Source organism: Cucurbita maxima, unplaced genomic scaffold (assembly GCF_002738345.1).
Source record: "Cucurbita maxima cultivar Rimu unplaced genomic scaffold, Cmax_1.0 Cma_Scf00006, whole genome shotgun sequence".
Classification (NCBI taxonomy): domain Eukaryota; kingdom Viridiplantae; phylum Streptophyta; class Magnoliopsida; order Cucurbitales; family Cucurbitaceae; genus Cucurbita; species Cucurbita maxima.
This window is the reverse complement of record NW_019272022.1, coordinates 5,152,891-5,177,398: the sequence shown is the minus strand read 5'-3', so window position 1 is coordinate 5,177,398 and position 24,508 is coordinate 5,152,891. Positions and strand designations below refer to the sequence as shown.

Genomic DNA, 24,508 nt, shown 5'->3' with positions numbered 1-24,508 from the left:
CCCCCCCAAAAAAAAGAAAAAGAAAAAGAAAAAGAAAAAACCCCAACATTTACAAATATGATTAGTGGTTTAAATGTTCTTTCTTTTCTTTTGGACCCTAACCATTTACCAAGTCTTTCTTGTTCCACAGGCTCGATGCAATTGATAGGTGTTTCGGCCTCGACACTGTTGAGGAAATTTTGGAAGCGTTGGTAAGCATTGTATTCTGTTTCTAAAATCTTTATAATTGGACACTTCAGCTAGTAGAATTCATAGACTAAGTGTATAGGTCGATGACTTCTACTTAGAATCAAAACCTCATGAGGTGCATTAGTCTAAGTCGAGTCCAAGCAAACGAAGATGATTATATTCCAGCTTTCTTTTTAGTTCTCCAACCTGCGGGAATCAGACTGATGTTCCATTCTAGAAATCTCAATGGGGACTTTACTCAAGTATTGTTTTTCTTAATCCACTCGTTCAGGAAAAAGAGGCTGCAAATTCTTATGATGAATGGTATACTTCAACCTTGAAGTTGCTTAAAGAAGCCTCGCCATTGAGCCTGAAAGTTACTTTAAGATCTGTGAGTTTTCTCCTTTTTTATGCGTCTATTATTCTGTTGGGGGAATACCTTATCTGTTATCTCACTAAGTCTTGTTTTATGTCATTCTATTAATAGATCCGTGAAGGTAGGTTTCAAAGTCTCGATCAATGTCTTGCTCGTGAATACAGTATATCCCTTAATGGAATTTTAAAACAGGCATCTCCTGACTTCTATGAGGTAATTAGCTTTCCAAATCCATTTGTGGGCCAGTTCAAATATATGTAGCGTCTGAAGTTTTATTTGTGCACTGATAGGGTGTTCGAGCGCGGCTGGTGGATAAAGACTTCGCTCCCAAGGTTCCAAATCTGTACACTTTACTAAGCTTTCAATTTAATTCTCATTTTAATTTCTAAAATTGTCTATTTTATTTTGGGAACTCTAAAAGAAACAACTTTTATTTTGGGAAGTGTTCTAAAAGAAACAACTTCGTCTAGAGTCAGCTTGAATTTTTTATGAGATTTTTGAGGTAAAATCATTAATAATATGTTGATCCCGTACCATGCAGTGGAATCCTCCGACTCTAGACGAAGTGAGTCAAGACATGGTAGACTGCTATTTTTCACAGCCAGGCGAACTACCAGAATTAGAGCTTCCCACGGCATTGCGGGAACCGTTCATTTGAGGTTTGTAAAAAAATCCAGACCATGCTCCCGACGCCTGTCTGGTGGGTGGTAATATTTCTCTCTTCTTTACGACATATTTGCTACCTCGGTCAAGTCAATTTTCCCCTATTTTTAGATGAGGAATTTCATCTTTAAAGACCATTTTGCTAGGTGTTTTTTATTCTCTCCCATCTAATGTATTGTCTCTTTCTTTTTAATCAGCCAATTAAATGGATTTTTTTAGCTTAATCTATAGTCCCTTTTCTACCTAATGTCAACAAGTGTATGTAGGTAACTGTTCATTTAACCTGAAATGACCTACCCTGAATGGAACACTAAATTCTGTTTAAATGGTGGGAGTGGAAAAAGATTCATCTCTGTTAGCTAATTAGTAACCGATCATATTCCTTGTCTCCATCTTCTTGCTTGCTTTATATATATACACGTCCGACTTCATTTTGTTTGTGTAAATATATTGAATTTTTAGAAATTACTATGATAAAATATTATATTATATGTTTTACTTATAAAATCTTTATTAAGATATGAATTATATTATAAAATAGAAATTATTCATTAAAAAGATTCTTTGAAGTAATTATTTTTTAAAAAATAAGAAAACAGAAAATTCTCTGAAAAAAAAATTGACTCATGAAAATAAATCAGGTTAAAATAGGTGATAAAGATGTTAGATGGGAAAAAGCTTTCTGCCCTATCCTACCGACTGGAATTATCTTTTGATTTAGATGTATAAATAATCTCATTGTAGTTCGACATGCAATCATGGTGGACCCCACATTGGGCGGTTGAAGGTAACATACCAAATACAAAGGTTTCTAATATTGTAGTTTTTGTTTTATTTAAAAATATGTATGAAAAGTCAAGAAATTTTCTGCGCAGCGGAAAACTAATTTAGGTTTTCAAGTAAAGCACTCATAGCACTAAAATAATCATTTATGAGACGTTTTATTTATCCTACACTCAACCCGAGATAATGCTATGGACGCACCTAGTTTTAAAACTCATCTACGCCACTAATTCCCTTCATTTAACTTAAAGTACATAACAAGTACATCTTTGAAAGAACTGGCTAATTAACTACCCCTAAAATCTTTTTTTTTTATTTTTTATTACTAACTAAAAGTACTAGAAATTATAAAAAGCAGTTTTAGGGAAAATACCTTTTACCACTGAACAGTTGTTCCTCGGAGACCGCCGCTTCATTTTAGCATATAAAGATAACATATAACAAAAGCAAATAAGAAACCTCCATGTCGTCATCACCACCATTTCATCACACAATACCCTCAAAAACATCTTCAGAGTTGGTCAAAATATTAGAAAATGGAAGCCAATTATTCCCTCTGGCGATCATATCATGATCAACACACTTGGGTTTCAAACTTGAGATTGATGCCCATGCTGAAGAGCTCCTGGCACAACAACTTGGCTCCATACGGTACATTAACTCTCACAATGTCATCCACCGACTCGCAAACACGACAGTATGGACCCCTTATCTTACGACCACCAGCCACCGATCGTTGGATCACATTTGCAACATTTTTACATTTCTGGCAAACGTGCATCTGGGAGGAGTCACTGAGGGTAAACAAGCGTTCGTGTAAGTTGGCCGAGGCGCCATGAGCTATAAGACAGTCACGCTCCATCTCCCCAAATTTGATTCCACCAAAACGCTTCCTGTCCGCTACCGGTTGTCGTGTGAGAGGGTGGACAGGTCCAGTGTTTCGAAATTTAACCTTGTCTTCAGCCATGTGAATTAAGCGCTGGTAGAATGTTGGACCCATGAATATGAGTGAGCGCATCATTTCACCAGTTCGGCCATTGTACACCCTCTCACTCCCCCATCTTGAAAACCCTGCCCTGCTCACAAATTCAACATTAAAAATCACTCTCATTTCTTAATTGCACGCTTTTTCTGTTTCTATGACGTTACATTTCAGTTTTTCAAATTTCAATGTCCTATTTAGTCCCTAAACTTTGTCTAAGAATTCATTTTAGTTCTCTGTTTTAAGTTCAGATTGAACCACTAGATGCAGCTTCAATTGGACATAGACGTCCAAGAAAAAAAAATGATTTAAACCTATTAATAAATTGAGATAAGTGCATGGTATTCAATAAACTTAGAGATAGCCATGAAATCTACCAACTTAAAAATAAACATCTATCCCGTATTTATGATATATGCATTTTTCTCTATCCTACTTTCCAGCCAAAAACTAGTTATGTGATTCGAATTACCAAACAGTTACCTGTGAAGCTGGTCTGTAATGGCATCAACAGAAGGAGTGGAAAAAGGAGTCGCATATTTAAGCGAACCGCCAGAAGCAATCCCTTTCCCTAGAGCAGCTTCCAAGAGTTGACCAGGAGTCTGTCGTGAAGGAAAAGCATGCGGGTTTATAACAATATCTGGAACTATCCCCTGAATGGTGAAGGGGAAATTCTCTTGAGACTCCAAAAAGCCCAGAACTCCCTTTTGTCCATGCATACTGGAAAACTTGTCTCCAAGACATGGTGAACGAACCTGGCAAATGAGATAACACATCTGAGAATCGAGCAACTATAATGGATAGTTAAAATAGAAATAAAGTATACAACATAAGAAAACAATTTCCACATCTAATATGATCTCCTAGGAAGCATCCTTTGATTGAGTCATACTAGCTATGCAGAGTATGTTATTACCTGTCTCAGGCTTACAACAGCAAAATTCTTGCCATCGTCATTAGAAGAGAGCACAACTTTCTGAACCATACCCTTCTCAGTGTGCTTCAGTTTGATACTGTGATCGGCCCCAGATTCTGCACACCTACCAATGACAATGTCTCCACTTTGCAAGTTTGCACCGATGTAAGGGAAGCCATCATCGTCCAAGCTGTCAACTCTTCCAATTTTACTTTGAGTCTTACCAAAATTTATTGCATCATCGGATTTCCTCCTCTTTTCGGAAGATTCTTTATTATCAACTTCAGCCTTGTAGCTCCGAGTATGCTCAGACCGAAACATGCCACGCTCCAGAGAGGCCCGGTTCATTACTAATGAATCTTCTTGGTTGTAACCCAGGTGAACATTGACTGCCACAATAGCGTTCTGACCATTATAGAACTCGGGTTTTGGTAGTATACCAGTGTGAGATGACAGGTATCCAGGTGTCCCAAGGCAATCAGCAGTCATAGTACGAAAAAGCGGCCTTTGTGGATAGTGTAACTGGTGAGATAAAGTATCTACACGAAAATTAGAATTGGTTGTTGAAAATCCAATAGCTTGATTAGAGTGTTTCTGGGATTGAAATAGAGCCCTCCTAGCATGGTCATGATTTGCAAACGGGACAAGTCCACAGCTTAAACCTAATAAAAATGACGTATCCAGCTCACAATGGGTATATTTCGAAGTCCCTTGATCTTCCGTAAGATGCTTAATACTCCAAGCTGTACGACAGTCTTCTTCTTCTTCAGTTCCAATAAGTTCAATTATTCCCTTGTCCAAAAGGGATTGAAAAGTGTAGCTTTCCCCCTTAGATTTATCAATCCTGTTTAAGTTCTCTACAACTAAGAGAGGACGTAATATCCTTCCAGCATCGGAAAATATACGTACTTCTTTCAGTTGTTCATCTCTTTTGACTTCTACCTGCAATACATGGAGAAGTTAAAAAGACATCAATAGATCATACCTCACATAAGATGATCAGAGAATATGTTGAAAACAATTTTTTTAAGAAAAACATCTATTGGAAGTCCGTGAAAGTCATCTGTCACCTTTGATGAAAAAACATAAGAGGAAGAGCAATAGAGATGTCCATCACGCAACAAAATGCCCAATGAGATACATGGTAGTCTAATAGGATAACATATAACTATAAATGGAATACAAACTTTTGTTGGCTAATGGAGTCAAATTCTTGCAAACACCAACTGACCAATATAGACGTTCAAGACAAGTTTCCAAGTCAAGTAGACCATGGCATATGTAGCATTAGTAGACCACTGAAATAATCCAGACAACAATGACAATCGACTGCATGAAGAAGTCTAAAAAAATAAAATCTCAAATAAGACCATCAAAAAATCATTTAGTTAATAACCTGATGCAGTAACAGATTCCTTCGCCGCTTGAGTCTCACTTTCGTTACAAATGAAAGGGAATCTTCACAAACTCCAACCCATTCCCCATTGAGAAAAATTTTGTGCTTCCCACTAAGAGAAGTAGATGTATCGTCCACCACATTCTCCATCCCACAACGAAACAAGGTGGGAACTACGGGCTTCAATGTGTTTAAGCTTACAAGTCCTGTGATGGACAAATTTTTAATAAGCCCACAATTTTCACCATCCGGGGTGGAGAGAAAGCAAACCCTTCCCCAGTGAGAAGGATGCCTGTCCACAAAAAAAGAAAAAAAAAAACATTAGTTATGTTTTGAAACTGTATGAACAGATTATAATTAAATTTATATCTTCCTTTCCATCATCCATGGATCCCAAGCTGAGATCAACTTCTATGAAAGATATGATGGGAAGGTATTCACAATCTCGTGAGCTCATTCACATTTGCACACTTTGTAAGAGAAAGGACCGTTGTTTCTTATAGATGAGAGAGACAGACAGAAAGGAACCCCAAGAGGTTTGAAAATTTGTTGCAAGTGCCACCGATAAACTGATAGTTAGAGACAAGGCAGGGAGAGAGAAATCCCATGAAGTTTACAAATTTTTGTAGTACAACCTATAAAATGAGTATTACAGACAAGGTACAAGCGTCCTTGGAATCAGAGCTCAAAAAACAAAATATATAATCATGCATCTATGTACCATCATGATAGCCAATAATGCAAAAATGCAAACTTAAAAGAAGCTCAGATAACTCACGGGTATCTAGCATCACCAACTTTCCCAGTGTATGCAACCTGTTGACGTGTTCTCCTCAATTCAGCCATTGTCTGCAGGGGATTAGCACGACCAAGCGTTGCCACCACACCTGAAATTCTTTCCATCCTCTTGAATGAATGTGCCCATGCTCCAGTAGAGAATGCTCGGGATAGACCATTAGTGATTATGGAAGCATCAAAATAGTGTTCAATTGGACGCACATCACGATCTCCATAGAGGTCCCTTTGCAGAGCCTTTTCCATACGCCTACGTGCATGTGCAATATGTACTTTAATCTCTCTTTCAAGCAATTCTCCAGCCAACTCAAACCTCTTATTGCGGAAATCATCCCTATTATCACATTTCCTACGGCCAGTATAGGCTTGCAGGAGACATTTAACCATATAACCAAGGAAACGACACTTCTGCTTTAAGCCTTTCAAGCTGGCAAAAAGATAAAGGTTCAAGCAATCTTCAATTTTTTCAGCAGGTGGGAAGCTCGTCTTTTTAACCTCATTCTCCAAAAAATTCAGAGCTCTTTTACCTCTTCGAAAGTCTTTCCACTTATCATCATTATCGACTACACGAACAGAGGCAAAGAGAATATTCAAAACAGTTGGATCCTCTCTGCCAAAGTCGATTAAATCTACTATTTCTCTGTCCGAAGAAACACCAAGTGCAAAGAATAAAATCCACACAGGAATTTCTGTAGACAAGAAATATACATTGAGGACTTTCTCCTTGCTTTTTAGTTCTTCAGACTTGGAATTTTCAACTAGTCTAATAATTAGTCTATTTCTCTTAACTTCTGATCTATATGCCACAGTCCAACCTTGATTATTAGAAATCCAGAGTCTTCTCAAACAAATTTGCTCTTGAGCAATAAATATCTGAAATGAGCGTGAAAACAATATTTAAGTGGTTAGAAAAGAAAAAAAAAAAAGTTAACCACCGGATTAATATACATGCAATATAGGAAATAAATATCCAAACAAAAGTTAGATGGTATAATTAATCATTTTTTTACAAAAACAGTTAGTACTGAATTAAAATTATATAGAACTAAAGTTTCTTGACTAAATTTGATCCATCAGGAGGCAGGATCACATGCCTGAACATTGATAAAATAATTAAGTCTAATAGCTCCCACTTCCAGTTCAACTAATTTTTTAGACATACCATATTCTGATTTTCAAAATATGCAAGCCAGTGTGGTGTAAATAAGATTAGATTATGAGAAGTCCTGGAGTCATAATTACGTCAACTTGTCAAGTAACACTAATCTCTTCAAACAAACAATCAATTAGAAGTTTTGAAATGATTATTTTGTGACAGCAAAATTTAAGAAAACGGTGCATTTTATTTACAGATTATATAACTACGAAGGACATAAATGGAAGGAAATGCACTCACTTTTTCTGCACCTTTGATTAAAAAATAACCTCCATGATCAAATTCGCAGTCACGTTTCTGATCATCCTTCATCCAGCAAAGGTCAGAATTCACCATCACAGGTAGCCTGCCTATAAATATATCCCTGTTATCTTGACTTAAGAGATCCTTGTCGACATATTGATCTTGTCCAGTTTTGAATTTATCACTTCTGACTAACCTTTGAGTATACACCTATTACATTGCAAGTATCCAACACCTCATTAGGCATTTATTCAACAAACTGAGGGTCCACAGGTCATAAAAGAATCTTAGCAATTTATTAGTCACGAAAGGTAAGAAAAAGGCAAGAAAACAGTAAAAACTAAACAGAAATTTCAATCACCTCTACATTAATATTCATTTTCATCCTTGAGGAATAAGTCATGTTCTGTAGTCGAGCGTGCCTAGGAAGCAAGTTATACTCTTTTCCACTTGCTGCACCACCCCAGAACTTTGGCTTATCAAGAGTTACCTTGCCAAACTTCACTGAAGCATATCTCCATTCTCCATCTCCTTTCTTTGAGGGGTCATATCCTGGCTGAACTACGATCTCACCAAAGTAATCAAAGGACTTCTGAATGCCACTTTTTATGAAGTCATTGTACGAGTTAAGTTGGTGACTGATAAGGCCGTACTCATCAAAAAATGCCATTGATGACTTCTTACAGAAATCCTTTAAAAATACTTCACCTAGATCATGAATGTTGACTGGCTCAGAATAATCATCATCGTCTGTATCCATATCAGTTCCAGGTGATAAGTCTTCCGGCTCGCTATTCATCTCTATATCGTCCTTTGCGCCTGATGTCCCCATTAAATTGAAGATCTATAACAAATACAGACAAACTTAAGAAGCAGAGAAACACTAAAATCTCTCAAACAAATAATATCACAAACCTGATGAATTTTCTAGATAAAACAGGCAGACTGAACAGAAACGTCTATCAAACAATCAGCGAATTTACAATGTTGTTCGTGGATAAAGGTTAATCGACATGTTTTACATATGTACGGCCCTGTGAAATAAGCATTGAAAAGTACGCATATGATTTGGAGAAGCATTCTCAGCAACTCCTGCTCTGCATTAAGTAATAGCAGAAGAAGATTCGGGGATTTTAACTAGCCTATCTTTCCGCTCCATTTCCAAATCCATAGAATGATCATTTTTCATTTCTCACAAGGTAAAACCCAAAGTAAAAGCGAAACTGCTAACCACTACCGGTCCACATACACGCTACACTCACTGAACTCCGCAAATGAAAAAAATTAAAAAATAACTAAAATCCTCACACTACGATGCTCAAAACACACACTCAACACTTCACCATACCTAAACGAAAACAGCAAAAAGCCGATACTCTCGTAACTAATCAAACTGACCACCACGCGATCACACAGGTTAGAGATTCAAGTACCTTCGAGATTAAACCCTAAGCCACTTCCTCCGACGACTCCACAAGCTTTATACGTTCCAAGCAAGATCAAAATGGAGCATCCACGCAATGTCGTCGGTCCTCGCTCAAGTCAAACGCCAGTTTCCGAGAGAAGACGATCTCTCTATGCTGTCGAAGCAAGAAACTGCGAGAGAAACGGACTAAATTAGCGTCAATCGTCCTGAGAATTTGGCATTCACGAAGAAAGCTGAGGAATGAAAGAGAGAGAGAGACCTTTGAATTATGACAGTACGGCGAGGGGATACAAAAAAGACTCATGCATCCTTTCGAGAACACTGCGAGGGAAATGAAGCTGGGAGACTGGAAGTATGTATGAATGGTAAATGTGAAGAACGAAGAGGGTCCTAACTGTAAATTTTCACCAAGCCTGAGTTTGGTTGGGAACCGGGATTTCTCGTAATTACGACAAATGTGGAGGACCTAAAAATAAAATAAAAATTTAGGCCTCCCATTTATTTATTATTATTATTTTTTCTTTTTTGCGCGCGCATTATGTGAATTTAGGGGTTTAAATTTGGGAGTATTTGTTAAGATTATAATATTTTCTATTACTTCAACTATATGATTAAATAAATTAAAGAGTTTCACATCAATATTATTTTATTTTAATATATAATTAATGTTAGGGGTGATTTTGGAAATAGAGTAAATTAAAAAAATTAAGGATAACTATATACCAAACAGGGATATGTAGAACTTGGGGCAAGATTGGGGTCGAGTAAAGAGACTATTGGACCACGAGACTTAAAAGCCTACCTCAACCAAGTCCGGTCCACGTGAGCGGGCAAATGAGTCTCGTTGGAAAAAGGAGTTCACTTAAACGTCCTTGATAACTCAATCCTCACACCTTAAACTTAAAAGTTTACTACATTTTAATTTCTCTTTAAGTATCTTAGTGTGTGTCAAATGTCACATCAATGTGTCGTTGAATTACGTGTTGATCATCAAGAATTTCACTTACTTGGATTTGTGCATCAATGCTAGCAGTAGTTAAATTTTCTTAATTCATTGTTCAATTATCAATAAATCTCACATTGATTGGAGAGAGGATTCTAAGAGTGCGAAAATCTTTCCTTAATAAACGCGTTTTTAAATCAAGGTTGATTGTGATATGTAATGGGCAAGAGCGGATAATATCTACTAGCAATAAGCTTGATTTTTACAAAATTGTACCAGAGCTATACACTAGGTGGTGCGCTAGCGAGTATGTTGGGCGTCCAAAGGGGGTGAATTGTGAGATCCCACCTCGATTGGAGAGGGAATTTCTTATAAAGGTATAGAAACTTCTCTCAGTTTTAAAACTTTTTAAAACTGTGAGGCTGACAACAATACATACGGACCAGAACGAACACTATTGACTAGTGGTGGATTTGAGATTTTACAATCAACTTAAATATAAATACGGACCAGAACGAACACTATTGACTAGTGGTGGATTTGAGATTTTACAATCAACTTAAATATAACTATGAGTGATTTGGTTTTAACTAATTTGTGCCAAAGTCGATTCACAATAAAAAAAAAAATATATAAATCAAAGGCATGCACAATCTTAAAATAATTTGACGATCAAAACCTAACTNTTTTAAAACTGTGAGGCTGACAACAATACATACGGACCAGAACGAACACTATTGACTAGTGGTGGATTTGAGATTTTACAATCAACTTAAATATAACTATGAGTGATTTGGTTTTAACTAATTTGTGCCAAAGTCGATTCACAATAAAAAAAAAAAATATATAAATCAAAGGCATGCACAATCTTAAAATAATTTGACGATCAAAACCTAACTNATGAAGCTGGGAGACTGGAAGTATGTATGAATGGTAAATGTGAAGAACGAAGAGGGTCCTAACTGTAAATTTTCACCAAGCCTGAGTTTGGTTGGGAACCGGGATTTCTCGTAATTACGACAAATGTGGAGGACCTAAAAATAAAATAAAAATTTAGGCCTCCCATTTATTTATTATTATTATTTTTTCTTTTTTGCGCGCGCATTATGTGAATTTAGGGGTTTAAATTTGGGAGTATTTGTTAAGATTATAATATTTTCTATTACTTCAACTATATGATTAAATAAATTAAAGAGTTTCACATCAATATTATTTTATTTTAATATATAATTAATGTTAGGGGTGATTTTGGAAATAGAGTAAATTAAAAAAATTAAGGATAACTATATACCAAACAGGGATATGTAGAACTTGGGGCAAGATTGGGGTCGAGTAAAGAGACTATTGGACCACGAGACTTAAAAGCCTACCTCAACCAAGTCCGGTCCACGTGAGCGGGCAAATGAGTCTCGTTGGAAAAAGGAGTTCACTTAAACGTCCTTGATAACTCAATCCTCACACCTTAAACTTAAAAGTTTACTACATTTTAATTTCTCTTTAAGTATCTTAGTGTGTGTCAAATGTCACATCAATGTGTCGTTGAATTACGTGTTGATCATCAAGAATTTCACTTACTTGGATTTGTGCATCAATGCTAGCAGTAGTTAAATTTTCTTAATTCATTGTTCAATTATCAATAAATCTCACATTGATTGGAGAGAGGATTCTAAGAGTGCGAAAATCTTTCCTTAATAAACGCGTTTTTAAATCAAGGTTGATTGTGATATGTAATGGGCAAGAGCGGATAATATCTACTAGCAATAAGCTTGATTTTTACAAAATTGTACCAGAGCTATACACTAGGTGGTGCGCTAGCGAGTATGTTGGGCGTCCAAAGGGGGTGAATTGTGAGATCCCACCTCGATTGGAGAGGGAATTTCTTATAAAGGTATAGAAACTTCTCTCAGTTTTAAAACTTTTTAAAACTGTGAGGCTGACAACAATACATACGGACCAGAACGAACACTATTGACTAGTGGTGGATTTGAGATTTTACAATCAACTTAAATATAACTATGAGTGATTTGGTTTTAACTAATTTGTGCCAAAGTCGATTCACAATAAAAAAAAAAAATATATAAATCAAAGGCATGCACAATCTTAAAATAATTTGACGATCAAAACCTAACTTAATTAGTGATTAAAGTTTTTCAGAAAATAAATTATATAAATGATAAGATTACCGTCATAAATCTTTAAAAAATCTCGGTTGGTTGTGTTCTAAACATAACTCAACTAGTGATTATAGAATTTTTAGAATAAATTATATATATGATAGGATTACCGTCACAAATCTTCAAAAAAATCTTAGTTGATCTTGTTATTTCTATAAGGTCATTAGATAGAATCTGAATAAATTATATAAATGATAAGATTACGGTCATAAATATTGGTTGATCTTGTTATTTATTTATGGTCATTGGATAGAATCATTCAAGACGACGTAGAAGGTATTCGACTTCGACTTCCTTCGTGAGAGGCATTACCCATTCGTCGTAAAGGCGAGCCGCGAGCAATGGATCGATCTTATACTTTCCCCCATCAATTGTGTTGTTGAGGGTGACTTCTTGCCCAAACACCCTAGCCTTCTTCTCTACTCTCTTCCTCACCATCTCTTCCACGGCCTCAAATGTTAATAACTTCATCAAACTATCTCTTTCCTGAAAGAACAGTCAATTAAATTGGTTTCAGATGTAAATAACTATTCAAACGCTTCAATTCTAGAATACGAAAGGTCATGTTCATTCATTCTTAAGGTAGTCTTTCATGAACTTACCGTAACCTAATAAGAATGGGCCACGGAATAGGCCTCGCCTAAAACGAGTGCACAGAAAGATGAAGGTGAAACTCGAAAGGAATTTACTTCTTTTTCTATTTTATTTCACCGAGAACTAAAGTAAATGACAACCCGACTAAATTTACCATACCTGAGAGCGAATAGGAGGCTCGTATTCATGGGGGGCGTCCCTAAACTTCACCTCAGCTACGTATTTTCCACAGTGAATCCTCCTTGAAAGTGCCTGAGATTCAGTCGAATCGTGGCACGTGTAAGAAATAAATCCGACATGGTTGCATTGCCATTATGAACTTAAAAGTGATAGCTAGTTTACAAAGGGTTTTTACCTGCAAACAGGCAAGATCACTAGCAGCAGTGGCTGCATAATTTCCATCGTCGCCATCGGCAACCAACAATGGTAAGAATTTATTGAAATAGAAATCCCATATGGGTTTGTTCATATTAATTGAAGCACCTGAAGGATGCAAAACCTGGAAACATGAATGTATTCAGGTCACAAACAGAAGAGGCAAAGTTCAAAAACTTAAGAACTTGTTAAACGATCTCTCACCTTTGGATACTTGTGAGGGTGCACCAAAGGACGAGGCAAATGTTCTGGGAAGAATGCATTTTCTTCAGGATTCTCATATCTACCGGCCTGTTCATCAAAATCGAAACAGATAGAAGAAAGAAATTTCAAACTGAACCAGAAGATCAAGAATAACAAAAGAACCAAAAAGAAAAACATCCCAGACTAGAACTGCTCTTTCTTGTGGAATTATATCCATATTTGTCGTTTTGACCTGCTGCGTATGGCTGTCAGTCTTACGATTTTAAAACGTATGTTAGGGAGAGGTTTTTACACCCTTATAAGAAATGTTTCGTTCCCTTCTCTAACCGATGTGGGATCTCACAATCCACCTTCCTTGGGGGCCAGCATATTCGTTGGCACATCACCGGCTGTCTAACTCTAATATCACTGACAGCTCAAGCTCACTGTTAGCAAATATTGTCGGATTTGGCCCGTATGTAATATCATCAGCCTCATGAATTTAAAACGCATCTGCTAGGGAGAGGTTTCCACACCCTTATAAGGAATGTTTCGTTCCCCACTCCATCGGATGTGAATCTCACAATCCACCCCCTTGGAGGCCAGCGTCCTTGCCGACACATCTCCCAGTGTCTAGCTTTGATACCATTTGTAACAGCTCAAGCTCTCCGTTAGCAAATATTGTCGGCTTTGGCTTGTCAGCCTCACGATTTTAAAACGTGTCTGCTAGGGAGAGGTTTCCACATTCTTATAAGGAATGTTTCGTTCCCTACTCCATCGGATGTGAATCTCACAATTCATCCGCCTTGGAGGCTAACATCCTCGCTAGTCATCGCCCAGTGTCTAGCTTTGATACCATTTGTAATAACTCAGGCCCAACATTAGCAAATATTGTCCGCTTTGACCCGTTACGTATCGTAGTCAGCCTAACGATTTTAAAACACATGCTAGGGAGAGGTTTTCACACCCTTACAAGAAATGTTTCGTTCTCCTTTCCAACCAACGTGTGATCTGAGGCCTACCTCCCATCTAACAAATACAAGAAACAGAACATAGAATGAAGAAAGAAATACACAACAAGTTCTTTATCTTCTCAAATTTCGCCATTTGAGACGCCAAAATTTCAATTTACTTTCCCAATATTGTTTGAATGAGGCTCACGAAGCCTTTATGCAGCACTTCTACGACCAACCAAGTCAGCCAAATCCAAATAGCCAACGGCCAAAGGATCTAAACATTTTCAGAAGTATGTTAAAGGCTTCAAAGCAAAGAGATGAACATAGGCTAAAGCAAGTATGCAACTCAAAGGAACAAGCGTTAATTTACCTTAGCTTGAATGGCCTCGGTTTCTCTCACAATGAACTCAACCAAAGAACCAGTAAATCCATGATTACGATGGTACAGCTTTGGATTAAGAGGAAACTTGGCTCTCTCAATGAGACAGAAAACAATAGTATCCTCTTGTCTGATCAAAGAATCTCTAATTTCATCAAGTGATAGTTTATTCGAAGCCAAATCGGGGTTACAATTAACATCCACCATGGCTTCTTTAGCCAATATCAGAACAAACAGACCAAGAAACAGCATGGTGAAGACAAAATTGTCAGCCTCAATAATCAAAGAACGAAAATGCAAGGTTATAAATATAAATAAGTGAACGATTACTATAAATACTAACAAAAAAAAAGCAGTTGAAATTTCACATTATCATTGAAAAATCAACAACTAAACAGGGAAAGTCTACACCTCATAATGATGTGCGTTCACCAATCACATAGAAAAAAGGAGAAAAGGACGGCATGAAAATTAAAATCGATCAAAATAAAAGGGCTGACCTCTGCACGATTCAACTCAGCTATGACAATAATTTGTTGTTCAAGTCAGAGCTTTGAAATACGAGAGGATTACGAAAAATGTCAGCGCTCGGAAACTTGTGGCTGCGGTGGAGAAGGGCTGAAAGTGCACTGAAGCCTAAATGAAATACACGTGAAAAGCTCTGAGACAGTGAATTATTGGTGAAGCGAAAGGGGAAATGGCTTTAAAGTTAAGGAAGAAGAGAAGTGGATGGCGGCGGTGGACGGATCCGGCTGCCGTTGCCGGCGAAGGGGTGATTTGGCGCGGAGTGATTGGCTAGAGTGTTTGGTTGAGGAATTTTTTTTTTGGAGCGACGAGTGACGAGGCCCCACGCGGAATTCCAATTTAGAAGTGTACGGTTGAGTGGGAACGAATTTTCTTTTTCTTTTTCTTTTACTTATTATTTGTTCTTTAATGCCTTGGCCTGTTTTGGTGGCGGGTGGGAGAATGAATAAAAAGATAAATTACAACTACTTTTTTTAGTAATTTAAACCTTGGGTTAATAGTTTTTAATTTAGAAATTATCTAATAAATTTCTAAAATTTTAACAAATTCTCAACTTAATAAGCTGAAAAGGGTAATAATTAATATTGTAATTTAAAAAAGAATAATAAATATGTAGCTTCTATCTTAAAATTTGAAATTATGGAAATAATTAGATGTCTTTAATCATAATTAGATAATTAGTTTGTGAACTGAATAAAGAAGTTAGGTTTAATGGGGAAAGCTTTGAAATACCCGCAAGTCAGTGGCCTTCACGTGTCACCGCATTATCTAAACACTCCTCATACCAAATAAAGAATGGTATGAATTCAACGATTAAATAATATTTTCTTTTCTTTTGTAGTTTGAAAATATTTTTTTCTACAACAAAAACAACAGCCGACATTATTGAAGGTCAAAAGCCTAATTTTAAAAGTATAAACGGACTTTCAACCGAAAGAAATTCCTTCATCAACCCAATTTAACTTCATAAATATTATTGATTTATTTAGTTATTCTTAACTTAACTATTTATTTAGTTATATATTTAAAAATAAATAAAAATCATTTTAAATGACATTTTGCATTTATTAAAACAAAATAAATAAATAGATATTTTACTAAGGTTTATGAAAAACAAAATAAAAATAAAATTGAAAAGAATGAACCAACCTTTGGGATGAAAAATTTCACAATCTTAAAAAAAAAATGTCCGGACCCGACCCGACCCGACCCAAACCACTGAACGCCACTACAGTTTTCAAAGTAAACTTGTGTCTCTACCGATTGATTATAGAGCTAGCTGCATTCGCAAAAATTATTTGACTTCGATTATCAAAATAAGCAACCAAAAACCCAATAACATTACACCCAATATCATAAAATAACACAACATAAAACACAGTAATGATGCACGAACCAATCTTACAACCTTGGCCAGAAGAAGGTGAAGATTGAAGCGTTAACAGATACAAAGTCATTAATTTTATCATCGTTCAAAGATTCATCAATCGAGGGATGATTCAGCTACTAAAGCAGTTGATGACCACAACTTCACTTTGTTTGAAGCAAAGCTAGTTCTTCGGGCCGATATCCTTCAAGGCACAAATTTGTTCCTCTCCCATGGCAGACATCACCGACACGACAAGGTCCTTTCCTTCAGCAAATCCATCCTTAATCTGTGGATACAAACAACGGATTCAGTTCGTATGTATTAAAATAGATATCAACACAAAAATGGAATAATATTAAGAATAAACCCACATGACCATATCTTAAAAATATCCCAAGGACAGAGAATATTATATTATACGGGGAACAGAAGGAATCAGGTACCTTCTAACAGAAAATGGAAATGAGCTAGATGATAATACAAAATTAGGGTATGAGATCTACTCGAATAACTTGAATTTTGAACGGAGAATCCGTCTAGCCATGGTAAGGTTTCATATGTGACTTTACCTGAGAGAGCAGGTTATCATCAGTTGGGAGCCTCAAATCATCCTTGGTGTTACCATTGTCAGTCAAAAGACTCACCTGCAGCAAAGAATACAACATGAATCGAGATAAAATGCTTTACACGACAAGCTGCAGCATGTATGAATGATTCATTGCTTCTATCTACGGTTGCTTATCTATGAATTGAAGTAGAGACACCAAGCCAAGGAGATTCACCTCTATAATTAATTATAAAAACACATTGAACTATATACATATAGACAAATATAATTAACATCAGAAATAACTAAGTTTCTTGAAGTCGGTAAGACAAATTTAAATCAAACAATCTCATGTAACCAAATTACTCACAAATCCATCCTCAGAGATATCAATCAGCTGATAATCAGTACGATTAACATGAGGCACCTACAAAGCATGAAATAAGAACCATTAGTGGAACGGATATAAACCGGGTGAATGAACGCAAGCTATATAATACACTCCTTACATCACAATTGTGGGATGATGGAACGATATCTTCAAGCTTCTTGGCAGTGAAGATGTCAATTCCGACGAAGTGACACTTAGCATGCCCGTGCTTGCCAGTCTTAGAAGTTGAAACCTCAACCACCTGAATTACCAAACGAACCAGAGGGAAAAAAACCAACATACTGAGATTTAAACACAGAGACGTAGCATAGAAAGTAGCCTTACAAATAAGGAAGGCTAGAGGCAATTCTACTTTAATGCCTAAAAGTATAATTTGGAAGCACTATTCAATTAGCCTTCTAGGAGCTTCGGATAGACTTTTTCACTAATTATTATCAGGTAGCAATAACAGTCTCAATAAACACAAACGCACCCTCGCGCTTCAGGACAAGGAAACATCAAATATGGGAAATATGACACTGAGGAAATTAATCTCCGGGATTCAATAACAACTGCAGTGTAAACACCAGCGTGCTCTCAGAGTTGAGGAGAAAAATCACTGTTATTCGTTGAACGAACAAAACTAAACCATCAAGAAACTCTGTGAAATCATAATTACAACCCTCGGATCTCTCGACAAATATTGATCCATATGATCAATAATGGTAATTTCAGATTTTTCCATTTTCCCAAATCCAACACTTGGGACAATTCTCACCATCTACGCTATGTAATATACGATAAATCGCACAGAATCTATAACAATCAATTATCAAGCGAAATAAAATTTTCAAATCAACCAAAGATCTAAAGCGCCCGACCCAAACCCAACCCTAAACACCACAAAAGATTACACCGGACGATCGAAACAACGAGAAAACCAAATCATCGCAACAAACACAACAAATCATTACACAAAAACAACAAATCACCTTGCATGGACGGTTCTTGATGACGATGTAGCCGTTCTTCCGGATGGTTCCGGCCTGTTGAGGGTAGGTTTTGGAGGCTCCGGCGTCGGCCTTGGATTCAAAGTGGTGCTCCTCGTCCGACATGGCTGAAGATTTCGCACTTCTACAGCTTCCGAGCTTTTTCTTGTGTGTTGTACAGTGGGATTTCGGTGGAAACGGAAGGAAAGCGGGAGGAAGGAGGAGAATACGAGTCAAGAGGACGAGAGCAATTTATATCGTCTATTTTATCCGGACACGTATTTGCCAATTAGGGTTTCCACTGATATTTTCCTTTTCCATTTATTCGGGTGAATAAACGATCTCCACCGTCGCTTTATTTATTGTATTATTGACGGTCGAGATTGTTTGGAAAAATATTTTTAGATATAATTTTATTTAGATGATCTGTGTCAAAAACCTATCACTTTTTTTGTAATAACATTTTTCTAACCCTTTTATTATTATTATTATTATTAGATTAAATTAATAATAATATCCATCTATTTGGCACTTTTATCTAAACAAATATCTCTAAATTTTTAAAAGTTTCAATTTGATTTCAAATAAATCCCAAAAATATCCTTAAAAAATACCTTTAAATGTTAAAAAAATATTATTGTCCTCAGTGATGAAAATGATTAATATTTTATTTCAAAAATATTTTTGAATTTTCAAGAAAACACATTTACGTTTTTTAAAATTTTATTAATAATCTTAAATTTTCTAAAAAAAAATTAAAAAATAATCTTATTGTTAGTATTATGTTTCAAAAATACCAATAAATATTTCATACTAATATTAAAAAAATTTGAAATAATTTATAAGACATGGATATACATTTTTTTACCGTATAAACCTTTTTCTATTTTTTTTATAGAGATAGGTTAATGTTAATATTAAGATTTTATGAATATTTTTTTAAATAAAATAGGAAGAAAATTATATTTTTTAATTTTTTAAAAAAATTGAAAGGCATTAAAGAATTTTTATTAAGTTTAAAGATACTCGTAAGTATATTTTTTAGACGCAAAGTTTAAAGATATAATTATTAATTTAGCGATTATTATTTAAGTAACTTCATACCAATCCGTTTGTTTCCAATTTTAAACAAATGTTACATTCAATATTTCTAAAGTACTATTTTGTTATTTTCAAATGTTCTAACTTTATTTCATATAATTATAATAAATTTTAAAACTAGTATCGTTTAAAATCATTGATATTAAATCAATTATAAGTCACAATAATTTTCAGTCAATAAAATATTAAAATACACTAATTCCTATATACAAATAAAAAAAATATAAAACAAGAAAGAACTCAAATTTATTAGACACTAAAAAAATCTTAAAATTAAAGAGGTTAAATTTGTAATTAAAAAATAATAATTATTATTATTAGTAGAAAGAAGGATCATGATGTTTTTGTTTTTAAATTGTTAAAAATTCAAAGGCTTATGATGTTGAAGTGGAATTGTGGAGCCATGGAGGTGTTCATTACATTTTTTTTGTGGCTCATCCCAAATAACAACCACAAAAATAAATAAATAAATAAAAATAAAATATCAATTATATTAAAATTTCTTTAACCCCACTAATTATCTATAAAACTCTTAAAAGGATTAAATCAAATTTAAATTTGACTACTGAAATTAAGAATGAGAAATAGAATTGGGTCTATTTATAATATTTAAATAGGATACAAGCTACCAATTTATACCTATAGATCAGAAAAATATAAACTAATTAAATATAAAAAATAAAATAAAATATACTACTAATCAAATCATAAATGAAAAAATATTAAGATATAATATCTAAAATATATTTCATAACTAATTATTATAATATATTTTTCAAATATTATATCTTACCACATTTTTTTTTAATAAGTAGCCTAGACTAATTTTGATCCAAACGTGACAAAAAAAAAATTCAAAATAATTCAGACTTAGGGAAGGATTTGTCAAAATATAATAAGCAAGAGAATTTGAAATGGGACACTCTACCAAGTTCAGATAAGAAGGAATATGATGTGATGTTTGAATGGGACTGTTCTTCAACTCTGTTCGTCGTTGGTGCGCATCTTCAAAATAAAGTAACCACAGAGCTGCTGCTTTCGGCATGTTTTGCATCCTTTTCATCATTATTGGAACCTGACATTTTTGGTTAAACGAACATAATTCAAACATCATCCAATAGATCTTATTCCAGATTTCCTTTTGACTATGGTAGATTTGATTTGAATCCCGCTAGTAATCTAAAAGGAGTAAATAAGAATCACGGATCTCAAGAATGATATATGGTCCAAATTGAGTATAAACTCTCGTGGCTTTAATTTTAGTTTCCTAAAAGACCTCGTAACAATAGAGTAGTGTTCCATATGTATACACCTATGATCTTCCTCTTAAGTAGCCAATGTAGGACTACACCTCTCAATAGTCCTCAACCGTGGTTTCTCAAAATAGCGTAACATACTTAGACAAATAAACGTGGTGTAATGACATTTATGAGGAAGCACAGACACAAAGATTTTGACATGCTATTTCTTAGAAACCCAAGACACGAGGAAAGCAAACGAGTATCCGACACATGATCACAAAAACGATACTCAAAGATATTTATCCAAAAAGTTCATGTAGTCCAGCGTAAATTTGGAACAACACTCCTTCTCGTACAACTATGTTTTGACTTCAGGTACTATGAGAGTACGAACACTCCTCACCATAAAGTAAACAAAGGAAGCCCATAGTACTAGAAAATTTCCCCTAGTAAGCATATCACAAAGACTTGATTGGCTTGTATCTAAAGCATCAGTTATCATTTTAGTAACAATCTTTCTTAAAGCCTATTGTAAAGTGTAGAAGGATGCTTACCGAAGTTGCTGAAGCTGATCATGTTGAGAAGCAAGTTTAAGTCGTGAATGAGCTGGAATGTGCTTAGAAATGACTTTTGCAGTTTCCTTCCACCAAGAAACCTCAGATTCTTTTTCAATAACTTCCTGCTTGACACATTCTAAAGCGCCTTCAAGTTCTTTTATTCGTTCTTCCTGTCTAGCTTTGAGCAGCTCGTGCAACTTTCTTTCGAGTTCTACAGGAGGAACTCCATGTTGCCTGTTAGTGCCATCTTCTTGGAGATCAATCACTTCACCAGAACTAATACAGCAACTTCTAGTAGAGTCCGTGTTCTTTGCAGTCTGTCATTTTACATATAACCCAGTTTGTCAAAACTTGCAATCAAGAACATAATATACAACAGAACACAGATATTCCTCCCTTTATATCTGGTTAGGAATAAAGTAAATTGTGAGATCCCACATCGGTTGGAGAGGAGAACGAAACATCATTTATAAAGGTGTGGAAACGGTTAGACGAACACGACTCTCCACAATGGTATGATATTGTCTACTTTGAGCATAAACTCTCATGGATTTGCTTTGGGCTTCCCCAAAAGACCTCATATCAATGGAGTTAGTATTCCTCACTTATAAACCCATGATCATTCCCTAAATTAGCCGATGTGGGACTTCCATCATCCAACAGAAACCTCTCCTTAAAAGACGTGTTTTAAAAACCTTGAGGAGAAGCTCGAAAGAAAAAACCCAAAGAAGACGATATCTACTAGCGGTAAACTTGGGCTATTACAAAAGGTATTAGAGTTAGACAATGAGCAATGTGCCAACAAGGAAGCTAAGCCCCAAAGGGGGTGGACACGTGGCGGTGTGCCACCAAGGACGCTGGGCCCCGAAGGGGGTGGATTGGGGGGGTCCTACATTGATTGGAGAATGGAACAAGTGTCAGCCAACAAGGAAGCTAAGCCCCAAAGGGGGTGGACACGTGGCGGTGTGCCACCAAGGACGCTGGGCCCCGAAGGGGGTGGATTGGGGGGGTCCTACATTGATTGGAGAATGGAACAAGTGTCAGCCAACAAGGAAGCTAAGCCCCAAAGGGGGTGGACACGTGGCGGTGTGCCACCAAGGACGCTGGGCCCCGAAGGGGGTGGATTGGGGGGGTCCTACATTGATTGGAGAATGGAACAAGTGTCAGCCAACAAGGAAGCTAAGCCCCAAAGGGGGTGGACACGTGGCGGTGTGCCACCAAGGACGCTGGGCCCCGAAGGGGGTGGATTGGGGGGGTCCTACATTGATTGGAGAATGGAACAAGTGTCAGCGAGGACGCTGGGTCCTGAAAGAGGGTGGATTGTGCGATCTCACATCGGTTAGGAAAGAAAACGAAACATCCTTTATAAGGGTGTAGAAACCTCTCCCTAGCAGACGCGTTTTAAAAACCTTGAGAGAAAACCCATAAGAGAAAGTCCAAAGAGAACCCGAAAGAGAAAGTCCAAAGAAAACAATATCTACTAGTAGTGAACTTGAACTATTAAGAACGAACGAATGTTGGAGGTTAGAAAACCACCCACTATTAATTTTTGAACTTTCATGTAGGACGTGTGATCATGAACTCCCATAGATCTAAGATGTTTCTTGTCATAAGTAATGTGATCAAACCAAGACATTGGAAAACCAGTAAAGATATTCTCAATCATGTGAAGACTGCAACAACTATAAGAGCGAGCATTTCCAAACCAACCAGTTTCATTTCCATCAAATCAAACTTAAAAAGCAAAAGTAATCTAGAAGTTTTAGTACGTTCCCATATACCTGAATTTTTAGCTGCTCTATCCGTCCAGAAGAACTTTCAACTTCCAAATGGAGCTGCAAGCGTTCCAACTCGGCCTCGAACTCAGATTCCAGTTCGTCGATCCGTTCCTGACGTTCCCCTTGTTCGTGCAGACATGACTTCTGGTGATAATTTGGTATATTTGATTGTGCATCAGATAAAATTTGAGATGAAAAATCTTGTTGATAAGAACGCTGGCTGGTCGAGCAAGGACCGTCTTGGCAATCAGTAGAAGAACACGCCATATCTGTATTCAAGTGGAATGGCTCAAAGGGATTGTTCTTTCTTCCCATCTCTTCTTTGATATCTTGAAGAAAAAGTTCCATTTGTCTCCGCAAATCTACCATCTTCGAAAGCTCATTTTTACTTGCAAGAACAAGATACAACAAACTACACCCAACTCCCAAGTTGAATGAGGTATCGTCTTTCCTAATCAGTCCTGTGAATTTTAAGAACACAGTCAAGATTGAAACATTGGAGAAAACATCCACGAAATAGAGATGTAGAAAGTTCAAACTCTTAAGAAATTCGATATTTATAGTCGATTGATCTTAGTTCTTTTCTTACAAATCTTACCTATTGGATATAGGAATGTTCGTGTTTATGGATGAACATACAGCCACTTGATCTTAGTTTTTGAGATCTTATGAACTCTATAACTATTCCAGATTGTTGGACTTCTTAAATTTCAACGTCCGCATACAGATTTGTCTGATTCGGCATTACACAATTACCATTTCTTCAGATCCTAATCGTTTTGATTATAGTTTCAATCAACCCAATTAAACATCGATGAAATACAGTAGCATTCCAAATTCGAAATAGTTTCGATATAAAAAAGAACATTCAATCGCTTAAAATCGCAATCACAGATCATTTCAATCATACTCACTCACCAGGCCCTGCAATCTCCGTCGCTGAAGACGACGAAGCGCCGCTGTCAACTCCATTCCTCGCGCACCTACTACACACCAACCGATCATCGGAATCTCCACTTTCTTTCTCTCTATTAACCTCCGTCGCCGCTCTCCTCCGCTTCGGTCGCCGGAACGAAGCCACCCACCGAGCAACAATCCGTCGTGGTGACAAACAATGAACGGTCACCGACTCATCCGCCAGACGCTCTCCAGCATCAGACATTCCAAAATCGCCGAAAAAACCGTCGCCGTCGCCGTCTTCTTCCCGGAGAATATCAACCACGCGCAAGAGACGCCCCGTCGAATTGCAGGAATCTGAAACTTCGTGGGATTTAAAGAGTGAACTCATAAGAGAATGTGATTACTTCGAATCAGTAAAGGGGCAGAGAGGATATTAAATTCGATTACAAAGTGACAGAGAAGAAACTGAAAGGCTTCTCGAATTGCAGAGAGTGAGAATATTAATGGCGTGTTGGATTGGTCTGCGATTCACGAGATTTCTTAAAGCTTCATTAAAGAATTCAATGACATCGTCGGCTTTGATAATGAAGAATCGGGTCTCAATAATTGTAAGGAATTTATGA

At 36.4% G+C, this 24,508-nt stretch overlaps 6 protein-coding genes across 6 annotated transcripts in view; 2 read left to right on the top strand and 4 right to left on the bottom strand.

Annotated features, from left to right (window-relative positions):
- The window catches only part of LOC111480864 (transmembrane 9 superfamily member 8-like), a 9,893-nt gene extending 9,802 nt beyond the window's left edge, over positions 1 to 91 (top strand). Inside the window, exon 9 of the mRNA XM_023126069.1 lies at positions 75 to 91. The gene's annotated coding sequence lies outside the window, so the exon portion shown is untranslated. The remainder of the gene's footprint in view (positions 1 to 74) is intronic.
- Positions 1 to 1,403, top strand: part of LOC111480866 (3-hydroxyisobutyryl-CoA hydrolase-like protein 2, mitochondrial) — a 6,362-nt gene extending 4,959 nt beyond the window's left edge. Inside the window, exons 10-14 of the mRNA XM_023126072.1 lie at positions 131 to 191; positions 461 to 559; positions 656 to 757; positions 835 to 876; positions 1,086 to 1,403. Coding sequence (XP_022981840.1) covers positions 131 to 191; positions 461 to 559; positions 656 to 757; positions 835 to 876; positions 1,086 to 1,202 — 421 coding nt within the window. The 3' untranslated portion in view covers positions 1,203 to 1,403. The remainder of the gene's footprint in view (positions 1 to 130; positions 192 to 460; positions 560 to 655; positions 758 to 834; positions 877 to 1,085) is intronic.
- Positions 1,404 to 2,209: 806 nt separating this feature from the next.
- LOC111480863 (DNA-directed RNA polymerases IV and V subunit 2-like) lies at positions 2,210 to 9,275 on the bottom strand. Its single transcript, XM_023126068.1, has 9 exons — positions 9,164 to 9,275; positions 8,912 to 9,074; positions 7,840 to 8,322; positions 7,476 to 7,688; positions 6,063 to 6,952; positions 5,285 to 5,576; positions 3,889 to 4,830; positions 3,456 to 3,727; positions 2,210 to 3,066 (listed from the first exon to the last, which is right to left on the bottom strand). Exons 3-9 carry the CDS (start codon positions 8,308 to 8,310, stop codon positions 2,565 to 2,567), a joined length of 3,582 nt encoding a protein of 1,193 aa, XP_022981836.1. The 5' UTR covers positions 8,311 to 8,322; positions 8,912 to 9,074; positions 9,164 to 9,275; the 3' UTR covers positions 2,210 to 2,564.
- A 2,751-nt stretch (positions 9,276 to 12,026) lies between these two features.
- Positions 12,027 to 14,984, bottom strand: LOC111480868 (chorismate mutase 2). The gene is made up of 6 exons (XM_023126080.1): positions 14,500 to 14,984; positions 13,195 to 13,281; positions 12,971 to 13,114; positions 12,775 to 12,867; positions 12,254 to 12,507; positions 12,027 to 12,171 (listed from the first exon to the last, which is right to left on the bottom strand). The coding sequence occupies exons 1-5, from the start codon at positions 14,758 to 14,760 to the stop codon at positions 12,277 to 12,279; spliced, it is 816 nt and encodes a 271-aa protein (XP_022981848.1). The 5' UTR covers positions 14,761 to 14,984; the 3' UTR covers positions 12,027 to 12,171; positions 12,254 to 12,276.
- A 1,333-nt stretch (positions 14,985 to 16,317) lies between these two features.
- Positions 16,318 to 18,579, bottom strand: LOC111480955 (eukaryotic translation initiation factor 5A-2). The gene is made up of 5 exons (XM_023126195.1): positions 18,312 to 18,579; positions 17,459 to 17,581; positions 17,320 to 17,376; positions 16,972 to 17,046; positions 16,318 to 16,688 (listed from the first exon to the last, which is right to left on the bottom strand). The coding sequence occupies exons 1-5, from the start codon at positions 18,432 to 18,434 to the stop codon at positions 16,584 to 16,586; spliced, it is 483 nt and encodes a 160-aa protein (XP_022981963.1). The 5' UTR covers positions 18,435 to 18,579; the 3' UTR covers positions 16,318 to 16,583.
- A 1,650-nt stretch (positions 18,580 to 20,229) lies between these two features.
- Positions 20,230 to 24,508, bottom strand: LOC111481273 (protein POLAR LOCALIZATION DURING ASYMMETRIC DIVISION AND REDISTRIBUTION-like). The gene is made up of 4 exons (XM_023126686.1): positions 23,904 to 24,508; positions 22,989 to 23,446; positions 21,205 to 21,524; positions 20,230 to 20,484 (listed from the first exon to the last, which is right to left on the bottom strand). Exons 1-4 carry the CDS (start codon positions 24,271 to 24,273, stop codon positions 20,475 to 20,477), a joined length of 1,158 nt encoding a protein of 385 aa, XP_022982454.1. The 5' UTR covers positions 24,274 to 24,508; the 3' UTR covers positions 20,230 to 20,474.